Source organism: Hypoxylon trugodes (genome assembly GCF_022578975.1).
Source record: "Hypoxylon trugodes strain CBS 135444 unplaced genomic scaffold F4822scaffold_4, whole genome shotgun sequence".
Classification (NCBI taxonomy): Eukaryota; Fungi; Ascomycota; class Sordariomycetes; order Xylariales; family Hypoxylaceae; genus Hypoxylon; species Hypoxylon trugodes.
In genome coordinates this window covers 2,262,487-2,279,557 of record NW_026250019.1, presented here as the reverse complement: position 1 = coordinate 2,279,557, position 17,071 = coordinate 2,262,487, and the positions used below count along the sequence as shown (strand labels likewise).

Below are 17,071 nucleotides of genomic sequence, written 5' to 3'. Positions count from 1 at the left end.
TAAGTTTTATTATGTTCATTTTTAACTATTTAAATACTTCTTAAATCCTATTATACTTATAACACTTATTCACTTATAAATACAGTGCATTATAGCACGCTTATAACACATCTTAGTCCGGTGTTATAATTTGCTATAATTATAGTGTTTTAAGCCTTATAATCATAATACATTTATAATGAATTTCGATTAAGCATTATAATGCATTATAACTACCTTAAGGCCCTACCTAAGTAAGTAACAGCACACTAGACTTTAGTATCCCACTAAATTTCACTATAATTACAACTCCTATAGCCTTATAAATTTATTAATAGGCACTATATTATAGCGTAATGGCAGTTTATAAAAACAGCGCTAGGTAAAGAGGAAACAGATACCTCTCACAATGCCGCAGTAATAAAATATATCAGTTTCTGTAAATAAGACCAAACACTTGCCATACAAATAATGCAAATGTATCTGGAATAGGTATCTAACTACCTATCAACCTACGGTAAAAGTTCAAATAACCTCCAGCGAATGCTCCGAGACATGTATCTCTGCCCACGAGATAAACAGATCCGTCGTGATGTGATTTAGAGCAGGTATATGTCAAATGTAAACTAGGTAATATGCTATGCTGTTGTTCCCGATACAAGAACTTATCGTAACCTAAATAAAAATTACAGAAGTCCTTGTCAATCTCATAGAACTTATAACATCAATTTATTCGCCGTCTATGATGCATTTGTCGTCATGCGTCATGCAAGAATTTCAAATATAAAAAAAGAAGCATCAGGCCCGTGACATATCCATACTCCGTGCCGAGAAAAGATATGCTATGTAGATAGGTAGGTTTCAGTAAGATAATGATTAGTAACGCTTGTATTTCTAAGGACCGGTCAGTATTAGAAATAATTCACGATGGAATGAGTGTAAACTTACCTCTTCGACCCTTCTCCGATTTTGCGGGTCTAATGCGTTTGTAGCTCCCATCAAAGTCTGCCCAATCGCCTTGCTTGAACCGATGAGGGGTCTAAAGATAATTGTTGGTGCCCGCTTGAGAACAGCCTTGGCGGCTCCTTGAGCACTCTGACTCTCCATGACCTCGCCAGGTACTGCTATAACAGCATCCTTTGCAACGTTCAAATCGCGAGCAAGGCTTGAGTATGCACCCCTAAGTCCCTGGATGACGCCTGTAGGTTGATCGGCGTATAGACTAATCTGCTTAGGTTCTTCGTCGTCCAATTCATCATCATCCCATCCTGTGATTTCACGGGATTCTGGCTGCTTGCCAAGGACGCCTTCAGCACCTTGTAAAGCATATTGTGTACCCACGGCTAGCTTAGCCCCAAGCTTCACAATTTCAGTACCTGTAGTCTTTGCAAAAGCTACGGCACCCTTGCTTATACTGCGAACTATTCTGCCATCTTTCTTGTATTCCTTAATTGGGATTTCGATGAGATTTTTGAAGCCACTTCCGACGTTGACTATGGAGCGAACAGGAGCAAGACCAGCGAGAACGCCAGGGAGCTGAGTCTTCTTCACGTCAGGCATCCAGATATCGTTCAGTGTCTGCCCTAGTCTATCGAACCCAGAGACACCGTAAATGATAGTGTGTCTCAGAACCATCCGCGCCTGATCTAGGACTAAAAAGTTCATGAATTCGGTCGTATGGCCAGACCGCAGACCTCCGTAATCGACGCGCTTTGGTTTGAAATCGAGTTGCAGAGGTATAGAATTTACCTCAGCTCTTTGTACGAAGGGTACATCGCTAGGAGAGGAATGTATCGGCGCGGAGTCATCTTTGAATTCGAAGAACCGTGTAATGAAGTCAAGGGCATCCTGGTCGACATGGAGACGAAGTGGCAAAAGCGTAGCCTTTAGAACTATTTCCGATGCCGCCAATTCCGCCACCGGTTTCACGTTTAATATTTCGAGGTGAACCATACTGGTGCCCATCTCTCGTTCGCCAGCATCCTGGTCATACGTTGCAAATTTCTTCCACGTCGATGTTGGTACGTGGTCGAAAATATCTAAGTCTTTGATTCGAACGTCAACTGAGCTTTGTGTCTCGCCGGAATCTGGGGGGAATGTGACCAAATCTACATTGATGCCCTTTAGCTCGAATGTAATCTTGTGGCGCTTGCTACGGTTCAACTTGAGCTTCTTTTTGGCTCGATACGCGTGACCCTGTCGGCTTGTTGTCGCGGTCATTGCCGTCGTTGCTATCGATTCAGTTTCAGTAGCGGCGTCATTCAACTCTTGATTGATGGCTTGGGCAAGCTCTCGAGGATCCCGGTTTGCCGGGATACCGATATAAATCGAATTGAAAAGGAAGTCCCCGATTACGGTTTCCTCTTCTACTATTTCCATATCAGTATTGGCGCGGGCACGATCATGGCGTGTTTGACGCTCGATAGCTGTAGTCTCAATGTCCTGAACGGCTTTTGAAATGACTTCACGTGTTCGGTTCCAATCATAGCCGTCAAAAAGGTTCCAAATGAAATGGACGTCGCGTACACGAACCGCAAGAGGGCTGCGCTGGATTTTCTCGTCGTTTATTTCGTCGTACGCATTATTCGCCGAGTTCCACCGGTGAGCGGTACCTTCGATCACAGAACCTGAACCAAAGTAATTTTCATGTATTACCAGGTCGTCATCGTCGGCGTCTAGCATGTCTGGTTGGCTGTTGAAGCTTGTTAATAGGACGCCATCGGTTGTGTCTTGAGTTGTTGTCCTCTCCGAGACCATAGAATCTGTCGCATCAAAGAGCTGGGCCGCGACTGAAGGTTCATCATAATAGCGCGAGTCGACGGCTAAAGGACTTGATTGGCCAGAATCTCCAAGTTCGAAGTCCCCGTCATCATCACCACCAAGTTCTTGTGCGAGACCAAAATCGTTATCAAAATCGTAGTCGCCTTCTGCTTTTCCGAATGCATCGGCAGATATGGAAGCCAGTAGATCCTGGACGGGGACAACCTTTGTCCTATACTTAATCTCTTTGCTTGGTGGCGTCGGAGGGGCGAGCGCATTGGCTAGGGCAATCAGAGTCTGAGTCGAGTCTGCACAAGTCTCGAGGACTAAAAGATCATCTCGCAATTCGACATCAATCCATTTGTTCCCGTCCTTTTTATTGGTACCGACTTGGACTGCAACCTTCGCTGAAGAAACGAAGCATATGTCTACGTAACCTTTCTGGCACAACTCTACCACCTGTGGGGTAGGAGTGTTTGAGCTACGCCTTCGAGTAGCCGACTGAGAATCTTTTGATTCCAGGATCGAAACATCATCGATGAGGAGAATCGATGCTCTATTTAAATAACCAGTTGCCTTGACGTCGTCGCCATCGGATAGGATAACTTCAAAGTGAGTATCGGTTAACACGATTGTCAATTTCGACGTCAGTCCAAGTGGATTCAAGCCCAGCAGACAGTCTCGGATAACGAAATCGACTTTTGTTGGTTTTCCATCCTTGGATTTACCTTCGGGATCCGCTGGGCGGCTTTGTGGCTTCCCTGTAATGGCTGCATGAGCATGTTCGCCAAGATTAGCCACAGAAGCTGCTAGCATGGCTTCGTAATCCTGTGGGGTTGTGTCCTCAGCGAGGCCAAGAATGTCCATAATTGTTGGTACGCGATACTCGATATTCAGATTCCGCATTCGGACTTTAATAACCGGCTCCATCTCATCTCCGATCACCCTCATGGTCAAAACAGGACCAGGTTTGATCTTTTCAAGAGATGAAAGGGTTGTGCCAATTAACTCCTCCGTATGGTTTCGTCGTACTGAGATGGAGCCTACTCCAAGCGCAAGTAAGGAAGGCATGGTAATATGGCCAACTTCGGTGTCCTTCAACGATGTTCGAACAGTACCCAACTTCCCACCGGTATCTACTGAGACGTCTAGATTGCGGACCAGACCTAGTGTAAGGATTCCCGGCCGGTCGTCTTCAGGCAAGTATTTGGCGACGGTTGATAATCGTGCTAGATCTTCGCCTAATGTCGGTAATACTTCGAGATGCTGTATCTTACCAACGCTAATTTCTAGGTCATCGACATTAACGCGTAAGACAGCACCTTTCCTTCTTTGCCAGAGTAGAGTGTCCACCATGATCTCGTCATCACGATCGTCGAACTTGTACTTGGATGGTATGATAAGCTCTAGAAGTCTTTCAAGATCGTTATCCTTCGGTGCTGTGAGATATTCGAGGCGGGTGTTTGTGATTACGGCGTTAATAGGGGGATCACCCATGGAACGCTTCGTATATGGACCTGCGAGTTGTATCTTGGAGATACCAACGCCCAATCCTTCATCTCGACTAACCAATTTTACAGCGGTAGTATCCAGAGATACACTGCACTCTTTTCCAATCAAATCTAAACGGAGACCGCCCAGTCTCATGTTCATTTTGTTCTCTGAGTTTGCCGATGTGTCATCTGGCCGTATAGGTGCATCGAATCTCACGCCACGTGATTTGGACGGCGCCTTTGGAGTCCTCGGAGGACTCTGGGGAGGCGGTGAAGTATTGGATGTCATTGATGAGCTCATATTTAGGAAACCGCTCAGACCGCCAAACCAACTAAATGTCTCATCTAGCCTTTGAAGGTCCATTTTGATGTGAAGTGGTAAGGTTGTGACTTCGCATCTCGTAGTCTTAGGGGTTTGTGTGAACTTGAGAGATATATCGGCCCCGGCGGAGGGAAATGCGTCCCTTACCGAGGCTCGCATTTGTATACGTTGATCGAAGGAAACAATATCATCATTTCCATATCCAAGCTTAAACTTACCCACATTGACTGAGGTCTCGGTCGAAGATGACAAACCTATTATACCGACGTTTAAATCTTGAATCGACGTAGTTAAGAGGGCGTCCACACCCAAGGAAGCAGGACTGGGATTAAATATTCGCTCAGGTGTGTCGGCAATTCCGACTAGATTTTCGAGGAAATGTATAGTAATCTGTTCTGCGGCGATTTTGATGTCGGGCAAAGGCGCTGCGTCACTTTTATCTTCAACCTTCATTTTCTGTTTTGCGGGCGGGGTTTGAGGTTGCTCTTTCAAAGCTGAAAGTATTCGTGATACCACGATACTTAGCAAAAACCCGGTCGACAGGTCGGAACGTATTTCTAGTGACGATAATATAACCTCTAGGGTTTTATCAAGAGGAGCTGGAGGAATTTGTGTGTTAGGAATTGGGGCTAATGATGCAGTGGACTGATCGCCCGCGTAAACGGAGAACGCGCCCGGAAGGTTGGGAGAAATAGAACGATCCAAACGACTTCGGGGTACTTCGGAGGTTGAATCTTCTCCTGAATACGCTACCTGGATGCGTTGGTGATTTGAAGGAATATACAGCGAAACGACATCTAATGAAACGAGTTCTTTAATAAGACGCGTTGGTCCCCTAGGTGTCGTAGACTCTTCCGCTGGGGCTTCCTCTGAAGGATGGGGTAAATCATCGTGCGGCTGTTTCGCCTCCTCAAGATTGTCAACGACGGGATTATGTTCTGGATGTAAATTTGGTGACGACGTTTCATTTTCTGGAGAAAGTTCATCTACCGGTATATTTTGTGATGAACTGGTCGTTGGTTCTGGAGAATTGGAAGTTAAAGGCTGAACCTCACGTTTCGACTTCGGGGAGTTTTCCACACTTGGAGGCTCCGAACCCCAAGCACCAGGCATGGCATGATTTGCTTGGTCTACCTGGGAAGATGAAGCGTAAGAAAAAGCACTCATGTACATGCTTTCAGCATCTTCGTGACTAAACAAGTGGGAGCGTGCAAGATCTTCGTTTAGAGAAGGTCTCCTTTCACTTCCAATTGAATCCGATTGTTCGTCGGCACTTTGTGACGATTCGACAGAGCCCTCTCCCCATCTTTGTCGGTATTCTAGAGTTGGTTCGGATTGAGCAATACGCATCGAAGATGACCATTGATCTGGGGGCGGATTTATAGACGATTGAGCCGCTCGTATTAGAGGGGCCGGTTCGGGTTCATCTCGTGAAGGGTGGGGTGCAAGCGCTCGTGGAGTTGATGGAGTAGATCTTAGTTCTTCATCGTCTTCATTCGAACTACCTAAATCATAGGGTATGTTGAAGGCGTCTTCACTGTCCATTAAGTGGTGGTGCGTTTGACTTTCAGTCAGATCGCCAACGTTAGATCGCCATTCAGATGCAGATATCGTCGGTGAAATCGATTCATCGGTTGCGGTCGGCTGCCTCGTAATAGTTGGCGAATTGGTCGCATGCGACGATGGTATCGATGGAGAACGCGCTAAATTTGAGAAAACATTCGCCTCTGAGATCAAGCTCGCTCGAATTTTATTTAATCCAACATAACGCTTCCCTTCTTTGTGAATTATTTTGGGTGTGCCCTCTGTATTACTCTCATCTACCTCCGTTGTGACACCCTCTACGTTTACGTCATCGACAGCGAGTTGGAAGGTTACGGGCTCGGAAATTGTCGGGTTGTGTTCGACAGGAACCTCGACGTCGAGCTGAAAGGTAACTCCTTTGACGGATATTTGTAGACGATCGACTATGCCTTGTAGGAAATCTGCTAGGAAGGTTGGTAGTGAAAGAGGCTGACCAGTCCCTAGAGGGTAATCCTCATCGCTTCCATCTTCGCTACTCGTTATTGAAGCACCAAGGTCTTGGGTTTCCGCCTCGAGGGCAGCTTGAAGCTCTGCCTTGTCTTTCGGGGCTTGCGTCTCTAGGAACGACTGGGCTAAATCGATAGCATGTGGAACAGTATCGCCTTCGTCGGATGGTTTAGTGTTCGTTTTCCGATGTGAGCTACCTTTTGATGTGGACTCTGAGCTACTATCCTTAGAAGTAAGCTTGAGCTTTATCTGGACGCCGTCGACTTCGACAGTAATGGGGCTTGTATAGATGGCAGAGGGCACGGTAATACGAAGACGAAAAACTTTGGCTTTTTGAACTTCGAATGACGGGGGAAGCTGTAAGAGCTGTTCTAGTTTCTATTCCAGGGTAATATGTTAGCCTACATATTTAAAGCTATTGAAGATGTTCTATAGGGGGGAAAGCTGTGAACATGCCTCTAACTTAACCCCAACATCTTGTAATGTGAAGACATTATTCATGCCCACGGAGAAGTCCAGTTTATCTATGTCCAAGGCATCGGTATCGAAGTAATCCAGTTTGGATAGTGTATATCGCAGTAGCCGCTTGGGCATACTGGAATTCCGAAAGGACTGCAAAAAGGTCGCCATGGTGACAAAAGTGACGATGTCACAATTTTCACAATCGACTTGGAATTAGAGATGATACTACAAAATAATAGCTTCACGGACGCGCAGGTCGCGTGTGGGGGAGAGGCGATAGATTATCACGATATCCCACGGCTTGGGATGCGGGGTGGTAGGTCATCGTTGTCTGTACTGATGGCGTAGTTGGGATAATAGCATGAGATCGGGCAGGCAGGTTTTGAATATCGGGATGGAAAGTTTGCGTCTGATAGAATTAATGATAAATCTCGATAGGAAAAGAAGAGAAGGAAGCAAGTCCCAACGATAACACAGCAAGAAGGAAAATGCTGAGGCGTGGCAGCAGTACTGGCACTGTAGGTAAGTTAAGGCTGGTCTAGGTTGTCTAGGTCCATGTGCAGGTGCAGGTGGTACCTATCGACTGGTGGATGACGGGGAGAGGGTGTGCTAGCTTAAACCTTGGGTCCTTTAAACATGAGCTGCAGCAGAGTGTGTCATTTGATCCGCTTTTACTCAGGAAATCCCGTAGAATGCCTATCAATTGGTGCTATCGATACCGCGATAACAGCACCAATGGCGCTATCAGGGACCTACCAATCCACTAAATCGCAGCGTATCAACGACCCCTTGATGGATCCCTCACTGCAATGTGACTTGCTGGGTGGCTGTCCACTATAGGTGGGGGTGCATTAGGCAGCTGACACTTTCACTTTATAGCGTAAGACTCACATGTCTGCATGCGTATATACTGTGCCTGTATCGCCTCATTTGGATTGATTCCACGTTTAAGTAGTAATTTCAAGGGAAACACCTAGGCAACAATGGAGATAATATTCGATTTAGTTGTTTTTTAAACAAATATTAATATGCCGAATTACTCATTTAACTTGAAGAAGCTGTTATGACGTTGATAAGATTTTCTAAGTTCTAAGTACGTAAGTCTAGACTGTGATCGCGTTATTTGTCTTAGGAGCCGAGCTATTTTTAGTGTCGGGGACAGAACTTCAACTACCTTACGTACCTAGCCTAATTTAGAGTATAGGGAGAACCAAGCGCCGAAGGACTCTATAGGCATAGTAAGCTTGGAGATTGAATGCGACAATACTAGAAGACTGTAATTCAGACACTGCAGAGGTCATTATTTTCATATGTAGATAGCCCAGTATCTAAGACATCATTCGACCCATAGGACTGAACTCCTCACGCCAATTACCTTTTTACCGGCAATTGCAGATACGCCCCAAAAGCAGGAATTTTGTAGGTTTATAGGGTGTTGTTACGGCCGGAAGATAATATACAATTTCATACATTCGAGGTGTCGAATGCTCGTCAGACATTGCGCAAAGTTTCTTTTCGTGGAAATCCAGCCATCTCTTTATATTCGGAACTCTATTGATTCATATCGGTTGCGCAACGCGCGAAACGAATATTTGCGCAGTAACGGTTCACCCCTTTTTGTTAAGCTACTCGGACCTAGTCTCTTCTAGTTGAGGCCACGGATATTTACATAAAAGGGGGAAGTTTAAAGGGATAGCCGCCGTTCTTTACCCGGAAAACAGAGAGCAGGAAGCTGTACATCAAGACCAAGACAGCGCCCCAAACAATGACCATCAGTTGTTGGATCTTAGGGTCCCGGGTCCTGGGAGCTTTGACGGCTAGAGAGATGGTGGCAAAAGATAGGATGCCATCTAATTTTATCAGTGTCAAAACAGCGATCAGATAGTTTACAGTGCTTACAGATGAAAGCAACAATTTGCGTTTCAAGCCCAAATTGGCTTTGAAATCCACCAGCGAAGTAGCTAATACCACCACGTCCATCCCCAGCTACGTAGGGTACTTTTCGGATTTGGTTGAACATGTGGCCACTGGTGAACATGAGGATACCGATCAAGCTCAAGCCTGCCCAGACATTTCGGTTCTGGATGACGGGTAATACGTATGGCCAAGCCTTGGAAACAACACCGGCGATACCCAGAGCACTAACAATTGATACAATCCATCCAATGTAGTTGACTGGGCGGCTCACCGGCGGGTGGGGTCGGTCGGGTAGGTGACGAGCAAGCCATTCGTGGATTTTCTCAGCACTTTGAGGTCTGTGTACGTCTTAGCATTAAATGTGCTTAACGATTAGTATAGCGACTTACCCAGTAAAGTCAAAGCGTATGGGATCATTAGTCGCGGCGGCATACGGACCAGACGTTGGCTGGAACAAGAGGAGTACAGGAGCTGATTGAAGACCGAGCTACGAAGTGCCGAGAATTAGCTTCACTCTACCACTAGGATTGTTTAATGTATATTCTCATACAGATATGAATGTCTCCCTTCCGTTGGAAAAGTCAAGCGTTCCAAAAATCAAACGGGATTCGCCATTCTTATCGCTCTTAGTCCAGCTCTTACCCAACAGATCCCATTCTGGCTGGAATTCGCTGCAGAGTTGACAACCAAAGCGCGCTTCCAGAGCTGTCAATAGTACGGCGACAGAGTAATCTCGAGGAGCAGACGTGAGCTTCTTATAGGAAGCATCAGCGAGCTTCAAAGGAGAGGAAGCCTGTGCCTTCGTGTGGAATTCACTAAATCGATCGACCGAGTCGGATGATTTCTTGGCGGCGAGGGACCCGAAGGGGAGGGCGAACGAAAGTAGAAGAGGCAACCAGCGCATGATGAAGGTATTTCGGGGGAGACCTTATAAGTGTTACGTAGTTGTCGAGAGGCTGGTATCACTGTGCTCACGCACAATTGACGAAAAAAACGAAGAACAGTAACGCAGCGAAATGTGTCGTCAGTCCAGCGTTTGGAGTTCAAAAAGGTGTCCTCAATTGGAATTGGAAGCTTTGGTAAGCTCCCCACTAAAATCAGCGTAAATGGATAAAGTAATGCAGGGGCCGCGCATGCTCTTTTCATAACATTATGTAATTATGCTCATTATGTAATAGGTACGGGGCAATGACCGCGTTTCGGATTTAGGCCTTCTACACTAACCCTATTCCAGCACTTTGTTGACATGGAAACCGACCCACCAAACACATTGCTTTATTCCTCCATCACGCAGAATGCTACTACACTACCTCTTTCCAGCTCCTTCAATACAATCTGCACCAAAACCCAACCCTAGAAATTCTTGAAGAATTTGAATTTTTCATCTTACCAAAACTTCGCTATACCCTTCACTTCTATCAATCCGAATACAATTCAGATTTAGACGCGTCTACCTAGATTGGTAGGCTTGCAAAAGAGCCACCATGGGTCGCGAGGTGCATGTAAACATGGACAGTGACAAGGTACTACCTCAACTATACCCCAGCAATAGCTTGAACAATACGCACCAATTGCCACACGATAAGCCTAGAATCATTGCTAATTAATGTTATCTTGTATAGAGAAAGGAGATGTTGCATAAACTCGAGTTGAAGCATCAGATAAATGTTAGCGGCACCGAACTCCTCGTCAAAGATGAAGATGTCCGCCGGTTGAGACTTCGAATCCTAATGTTGCGAGATGAGAACACATCTTTGCGGGATCAAATCGCGAACAACGATGAGATAAATACGAAGCTTGCAGCCCAATGCGATGGCTTGAGTGCCCAGATTGAAGCCAAGATGGACGTAATTCGCTCGCAGGAACAGCAATTACGAAAACAGGAGCGAGAATATTCAAACCTAAAGGTATACACTTACGTCCTTTACAAATTGATTTTTTTACGCATACTAAACGTGGATATAAGGCGGAACTCCAAGCAATGAACAGCGCAACGCAAGATTCCACCAACCTACTCGCCGAAAAGCTATCTTTAAGCCGTGAATTAGCCGTTTTGAAGCCCGAAATCGAACATTTACTATCACAAGTAAATCATCAACAAGCTACACTTACAGAAAAGTTAGCTTTAGAACGCCAAGTGACTACACTCGAAGTTGAACTTGCAAACGAGAAGAAGGCTACCAAGCGAGCAATGCAAAAACGCGAAAGCAACGATCGAGTCGAAGACGATCTCCGACAAAAGCTACGCGAGACTGAGAAGAAACTAACGGCCGAGAAGACCGAGCGCCAAAGACTCGAAGACCAGCTAGAACAAGAGAAACGAACAAACCAGTTTGCCTTGCAAGAACAAGACAGCACCCGCGAAGTAGAAGCCGACCTTCGGAAGAAGTTGCAGGAAGCCCAAAAGCAACTACGACAAGAAAAGGATGACAGAGAAAGGCTAGAAGAGGAACTCCAAATTTCCAAGCTTGCCGCAAAGAAGACGCAAAAGAGTCAAACGAATAATAATTCAGATGATGAACTACGGTCGCAAATTGATGAGCTGAAGTGCAATCTAGGCTCTCAAAAGAAAGAGAACGCGAAGATCCGCAAAGAGGGCCAAGCGGCTGTGATAGAAGCCAGTACTCGCAATGATCAGCTCGAGAAAAAAGTCGAGAAGTTAAAGACGAAGCTACGCGAAACTCAGGAAGAGCTTAAGCAATGCCAAATAGACCTCCGAAAAGCTCAGCAATCACGACATTCGACCTCCTCAGATGATACCACCAAAATCAACGGCCGATCACAGGTCTTTCGTAAGAGAAAGGGCCATGATACGGCTCCGGGCGATTTTACGCAAATTGAGATACAAACCCCGGGAGCAGATAACCATACAAAAACCCGCAATGTGTTCAAGAAGCAAGAGCCTACGTTGGTGGGTGAGAAGTCCGCATTCTCTATCACTCCCTTCTTGAACCGCACCAAGAGTATCATGGAGGATACTCCCAAAACAAACGAAGAAGCATCAAATACTTCAGACCCCGCCGCACCAGATGCTACCGAGCCTGTCGAGCCTACAACAACGACAGTTCCTCTAGCCCCAGCAGGGGAGGTTCCCGAGAAGGAACCTACCCCTCCCGCTCCTGAGGAGAAGGAGAAGTCCAAACCTGGTCCCAAGTCTCGTGGTCGACCTAAGAAGGTCCTTGGCGAGGCTCCATCGGCCAAAAAGAACGCACAGCCCGTCCCGAAGAAATCACTAAAGACCAAAACGAGTCTCGAGAAGGTCGTAGAAGAAACCAAGGATGATAATCAAGAGAACCAACGTGAACCTGCCGAGCCTGCGGAGAAGACTACAACTGTTAAGTTCAACTTTAATCTCCCGCAAGACGAGAGCCTGTCTAGCGCCAACGGCGAGCTGCCCAAGAAGAAGAAGCGCAAGGTCCTAGGCTCGACCAAGACATTGTTCGACGACGAGGAAGGCGAGGCGCCACCGGCTAGGAAGCCAGCGAAGATCCAATTAGGTGCGAAGAGGACAATAGGAAAGGCGCCTCTCGGCGTGAAGAGGAATGCATTTGCTGGTTCGGCTACCTTCTCGCCCCTGAAACGAGAGCGTAGAGGTGTTGGTGCTAGTTTCCTAGCATGACCTACAGATTGGGAGATAATTCAGGGCAACAGATTTTTCACATGAGTCACGGAATGGGATCGGGATGGGGTTTTATGCATGCATTGGCGTTTATTAATTGCTTTCTTACAGATCAGGGATAGGAACGGACTGTAGGAATAGGGTTTGGTTGCATTATTATGGCGGATATGAACACGCTTATTTTTCACAATTCGCTTCGTAATTTGTTGCGACCAGCAGTAGAATCATGAGAATGATTATAGCGAATATGTGAACTTTTATTGTAAGTGGCGATGTACATCTTATTAACGAAATATAAGACCGCAAGCTCTATAAGTCCCGAGGAGTATCACCTACGCAGCCTTCGGCTTTTTCCAGCTCCCCTTAACACCACTCTCAATCATCACGAGCCTTTCTTCCCTCCAGTGATAAACCAAAGCGAGGGTGGCTCCAGGGCCAATCACGAGCGCGTGGAATACAAGGCCCAGAAAGTTCTGAATGAGATGCGAGGTGGTGTATCCGCCAAGTATGCGCATAGAATCGTAAAGCACAATCCAACACCAGAACAGCGCCGAAATGAATACACCCCAGAAATCCAGCTGCATGATATAATGCAACCCCAGCGTCATGCTATCCTTCATAGTAGCCCGATCCGGCAGGAATACGTAACTGAACGAAACTCGTGGATCGTCTGATGTGAAGCATGAGTAGAGCGTGTGGATGTGTTCAGCGGCGCATATGAGGGCTGTGACTATGTACAAGACTCTTAGGTGCTTGACATCGCTATTCTTGGCTTTGGTGCTAGAAGATGGCACGAAAAAAGAGAAGATTGGGATAAGCGCGCCAGCAATGAGGGGAGAAATCTGCCAGAATGCGGCTAGGTACTGCGCTGCGTTGTTGTTGCTCCATGGTGTATACCATAGCGCGATACTCGGCACGAGATAGCCTAGCACGGCGGCTGGAAGAAGCACTTTTGCGTAGGCGGGGGATACTTCGCGGCCTTGGAAGTGGTAGGCATCTTGTGAAGAAGAGTAGAGGTAAAACGCATAGTACAGAGGCGCTATGACGCATGCCCCTACAGTCTGGTAGAGAATGGCGAGGGGTGTGAGGCTACTTTCATTAGGTGACTTGAACAAGCACAGATTCGAGGATAGGTACTCACAAAGTGATAATCCTCCCCTTGTTCCGTCCCCGATACGCCTCCGCGCTCCAAACACACACAACAGCGAACCAATTAAGGAGGAAATGTCGCTGCTGGGCCTGTGCGCCAGGATCCCAACCCAGAGGCCCAGCGAGAAAGACAGCGACAAAGAATTGGGCTACGGTATCGATGGCCTCAATACCTGTGTAACGCTTCACGATCGGAACTCCGTTGGGGAAGTGCCCCGCTTCCACGATCTCAGGCAGATCAATAGGAACGCCATTGATGGCGGTGTCGACGCGCATGAGCACGCCGAAGATAGTCGCGAGGGCGATGAAGGCTGAGATAAAGAGGGCATTGTAAGGACGCCGAGACGTCGGGATGGATGGCTTAGCAGCCTTTGATTTCGCCATATTTGCTTCCAAGATCGTGTCTTCACTACCAATACATTCGAGGCATAAATGTGAAGAGGGATAGCTCAATTAAACTACGACGATAGTTCATTTATAGTAGTAAATAATACTAACCTTCCGCTTTAAAACTACACACGGACTTACCTACTTAGCTATACCAGCAAGGGGTTCGCGAATACGCAAACGGTTGGGACTTGTAGGATCCTTCCCCTGGTATCGTGTAGTATAATGTTGGCGCGAGCCGCTATAACTAGTGGTCCTTGGCTACGAACCGGAGTACCCGGCGATGTTATGGGGCCGATATACAACGTGTGATATTGTGAACCGTTGGGTTTTAGGTGCGGAGTAGAAACGGCGTATAAACTCGTAGGATGCATCATACTTGTAACTTTCAAGATGATGATTTTTTGAGAAGTATAGAAGATTAAGAAGAATTTGTAGTTATAATATGCAAAACTCGGGGACCTAGTCTATCTATGTTAATTTACTATCATGTATATCTTTATCTACTATGATGGATAACCTAATATCTAGCGTTATCTTGTGGTTAATTATGTTATGGGGGTCTCGCTTCTCCAAATAAGATTTCTGGTTAAGTAACTTTTTCTCTTTCAAGGTCTTCTTAATATTTGTCGTTACATAATCATCTACACATCCATGGATGGGATAGCGTATTATCGCAATCCCTAGTTTTTTGAGGTGTTAATGCGGCCGTTGATAAGGATAGCGGTGCCCCTCAATGGAAGACTCTTGAGGGCCACCGCAGCGGCGGTTCTTAATTCTTCCACCATACCGAAGCCTGTTACCAGTATCGTGTATGGAGGTATACGCTATACATCGTCAAACTCGAGATGGAAGCAACGGCAGGGAAACGACTATTATGCCCGCGAGGCCAAAGTTCAGGGCCTTAAAAGCCGTGCTGCTTTTAAACTACTAGAAGTGAGTTGATCGCCTGCTACCAGCTTATGCAGATTCAAGCTCACGGCATTCCAACTAGATGGACTCGAAATACAAGCTATTCAAGAGGGGACAAACAATAGTTGACCTCGTACGTAAATGCACCTTTCATTATCCTACAGAACTAAACTATGTAGGGATATGCGCCAGGTAGTTGGTCCCAGGTATGAAGAATCTCTCCTCTATATCGCTAGTCACTGATTCGGTCTAGGTCGCTGTAGAGCGCACAAAGCCAAACGGACGCGTGGTAGGGATCGACATTATCCCTGCGCAACCGCCCAAAGGTGTATCTACCATTCAGGGGAATTTCCTATCTCCTAGCGTCCAGCAGCTCGTGAAAGACTACCTCGTGGAATTCGCACAAAGAAACACCCCACCCCTCCCCTCGGTAGAGTCGTCAGGGGAAATTGGCAACTTAATTACCGAACGACCAAGTTATATCGATGCGGAACGTGCCGAATCTTTTGAGCCGGATCAAGGGGAACCCTCAGAGGATGATGGGAAACTTGTGGATGTATGCATTAGTGTTATCGCAGACTCGGGAGCGGAGATACTGACCTTGAAATAGGTAGTTCTAAGCGACATGTCAGCCCCCTGGATACAAACCACTGGATTCTCTAGCAACATATTGAGTAACCCGTATAATAGGATGATGAACACAAGCGGTATGAGCTTCCGAGATCACGCGGGTAGCATGGTAAATTTTACGAAGTCTCCATGGAAATCGCAAGTATCAGCTCACAGAAAATCTAAGGACCTTTGCCTCGCCGCGTTACAATTCGCAAGCGACGCCTTAAAAGCTGGAGGTCACTTTGTCTGCAAATTCTATCAGGGCGCCGAAGATAATGATCTAGAATTAAAGCTCAAGAAGATGTTCACCAAAGTCCATCGTGAAAAGCCATATTCGTCAAGAAGCGTAAGTTTATCTAAGCGAAAGTTCCGTTACCCTAATCCCTAACTCGTCACTACTTAGGAATCAAGAGAATCGTATTTCGTAGCCTTGCGGAGAAGAGGCGACGTTACACTCTCCGACATCACAACCCCCTAGAATAACGAATGTAGGGTTACTGTACAGTAATCGTGTATCATAGACAGCAAGCCTTTTCCGAACGGATGAATCATATCAACTAACGCCTTAAAACCGATGTTTCTCTTGACAGCTCATATTATAGCAAGAGCCATATTTCCGTGTCCCAAGCAACTAGGTAGCCCCGAAAGGTCATAATGCTTGCTACCCCTTATCTAACAGCACCATCCAGGGATGCCACTCACATCCTGTCCGTAGTTGTCACTACCGGGAGGTCCACAGATTGAAGGAGTTCCACCATTTATGCTGAAGAAAGTCCCTATAGAGGCCGGCCGATTAACAACCGAATACTCACCCATAATTATTAGGAAAAGGGGGGTGCTTACCATTGGTACACTCGCAGACCGGCGTAACGATGCAGCAGTGCGGATCTTCGAATGGAGCACATTGGGCGCCAGGCGCGATCGCTGAAATGTTGGGAAATGGTGGAAATGGAAATTTAGGGTGTGGCTTAGGTAGAGGTGGAGGAGGTCTCAAGAGCGCAGCACTGATAGTTGAAAGAGCGAGGAGACTCCAAAAAGTGAATGAAACCATGTTGACTTCTCGCAGTTTAGAGGTAAGTGTGTATTTCTCTTCGGTTAGGTGGGTGTATTTGAAGCGAGTGTTTCTCGTCGTACTCCTTGATGAAATAGCTGTCCAAGGGGTAAACCGATAGCTAGGCACGCCGGTTTTTCCAGAAGTTGGCTAATCTTTGTTCCCCCAAAATAGCATTCCTCCTTCAGGTCGAAGTAGAGGATATATTACCTATCTTGGATAGAACTCCCCTAGTTAAGCTTTCTTCGGTCCCGGTTTCCAAGGCTATATAACAAGCAGCTACTATCGCTACTTGGATACCGAGGTATCTCCTGCTTTACAGATTTGATCTATCTCGTTCTGGAAGGAAGCATAAGGAACAGTTATCTAGACGCATG

At 46.4% G+C, this 17,071-nt stretch overlaps 6 protein-coding genes across 6 annotated transcripts; 2 read left to right on the top strand and 4 right to left on the bottom strand.

Moving 5' to 3' along the window:
* Positions 1-295: 295 nt before the first annotated feature.
* On the bottom strand, positions 296-7,768 carry F4822DRAFT_400277 (uncharacterized protein). The gene is made up of 3 exons (XM_051457840.1): positions 7,042-7,768; positions 928-6,963; positions 296-873 (listed from the first exon to the last, which is right to left on the bottom strand). The coding sequence occupies exons 1-3, from the start codon at positions 7,213-7,215 to the stop codon at positions 856-858; spliced, it is 6,228 nt and encodes a 2,075-aa protein (XP_051315706.1). The 5' UTR covers positions 7,216-7,768; the 3' UTR covers positions 296-855.
* A 944-nt stretch (positions 7,769-8,712) lies between these two features.
* On the bottom strand, positions 8,713-9,868 carry F4822DRAFT_428272 (uncharacterized protein; the record flags this gene model as incomplete). The annotated part of the gene is made up of 4 exons (XM_051460885.1): positions 8,713-8,897; positions 8,947-9,302; positions 9,354-9,451; positions 9,515-9,868. 4 exons carry the CDS (start codon positions 9,866-9,868, stop codon positions 8,713-8,715), a joined length of 993 nt encoding a protein of 330 aa, XP_051315705.1.
* A 385-nt stretch (positions 9,869-10,253) lies between these two features.
* On the top strand, positions 10,254-12,719 carry F4822DRAFT_218825 (uncharacterized protein). Its single transcript, XM_051453957.1, has 3 exons — positions 10,254-10,487; positions 10,587-10,871; positions 10,931-12,719. The coding sequence occupies exons 1-3, from the start codon at positions 10,449-10,451 to the stop codon at positions 12,581-12,583; spliced, it is 1,977 nt and encodes a 658-aa protein (XP_051315704.1). The 5' UTR covers positions 10,254-10,448; the 3' UTR covers positions 12,584-12,719.
* A 99-nt stretch (positions 12,720-12,818) lies between these two features.
* Positions 12,819-14,557, bottom strand: F4822DRAFT_400267 (uncharacterized protein). The gene is made up of 2 exons (XM_051457839.1): positions 13,725-14,557; positions 12,819-13,672 (listed from the first exon to the last, which is right to left on the bottom strand). Exons 1-2 carry the CDS (start codon positions 14,114-14,116, stop codon positions 12,916-12,918), a joined length of 1,149 nt encoding a protein of 382 aa, XP_051315703.1. The 5' UTR covers positions 14,117-14,557; the 3' UTR covers positions 12,819-12,915.
* Positions 14,558-14,821: 264 nt separating this feature from the next.
* Positions 14,822-16,121, top strand: F4822DRAFT_437080 (23S ribosomal RNA methyltransferase; the record flags this gene model as incomplete). Its single annotated transcript, XM_051462381.1, has 7 exons — positions 14,822-15,055; positions 15,114-15,164; positions 15,211-15,237; positions 15,285-15,587; positions 15,642-15,770; positions 15,828-15,989; positions 16,047-16,121. The coding sequence occupies 7 exons, from the start codon at positions 14,822-14,824 to the stop codon at positions 16,119-16,121; spliced, it is 981 nt and encodes a 326-aa protein (XP_051315702.1).
* A 96-nt stretch (positions 16,122-16,217) lies between these two features.
* F4822DRAFT_218710 (uncharacterized protein) lies at positions 16,218-17,064 on the bottom strand. The gene is made up of 2 exons (XM_051453956.1): positions 16,487-17,064; positions 16,218-16,419 (listed from the first exon to the last, which is right to left on the bottom strand). The coding sequence occupies exons 1-2, from the start codon at positions 16,692-16,694 to the stop codon at positions 16,316-16,318; spliced, it is 312 nt and encodes a 103-aa protein (XP_051315701.1). The 5' UTR covers positions 16,695-17,064; the 3' UTR covers positions 16,218-16,315.
* Between the last annotated feature and the right edge of the window lie 7 nt (positions 17,065-17,071).

Bases quoted from the DNA above. Each gene is read 5' to 3' on its own strand.
- F4822DRAFT_400277 (XM_051457840.1), bottom strand. From the start codon at position 7,215: ATGGCGACCTTTTTGCAGTCCTTTCGGAATTCCAGTATGCCCAAGCGG. The intron at 6,964-7,041 runs GCATGTTCACAG...ACCCTGGAATAG, and splicing joins ATGTTGGGGTTAAGTTAGAG to AAACTAGAACAGCTCTTACA.
- F4822DRAFT_218825 (XM_051453957.1), top strand. From the start codon at position 10,449: ATGGGTCGCGAGGTGCATGTAAACATGGACAGTGACAAG. The intron at 10,488-10,586 runs GTACTACCTCAA...TATCTTGTATAG, and splicing joins TAAACATGGACAGTGACAAG to AGAAAGGAGATGTTGCATAA. The intron at 10,872-10,930 runs GTATACACTTAC...CGTGGATATAAG, and splicing joins GAGAATATTCAAACCTAAAG to GCGGAACTCCAAGCAATGAA.
- F4822DRAFT_400267 (XM_051457839.1), bottom strand. From the start codon at position 14,116: ATGGCGAAATCAAAGGCTGCTAAGCCATCCATCCCGACGTCTCGGCGT. The intron at 13,673-13,724 runs GTGAGTACCTAT...TAATGAAAGTAG, and splicing joins AAGGGGAGGATTATCACTTT to CCTCACACCCCTCGCCATTC.
- F4822DRAFT_218710 (XM_051453956.1), bottom strand. From the start codon at position 16,694: ATGGTTTCATTCACTTTTTGGAGTCTCCTCGCTCTTTCAACTATCAGT. The intron at 16,420-16,486 runs GTAAGCACCCCC...CGGCCTCTATAG, and splicing joins GGTCTGCGAGTGTACCAATG to GGACTTTCTTCAGCATAAAT.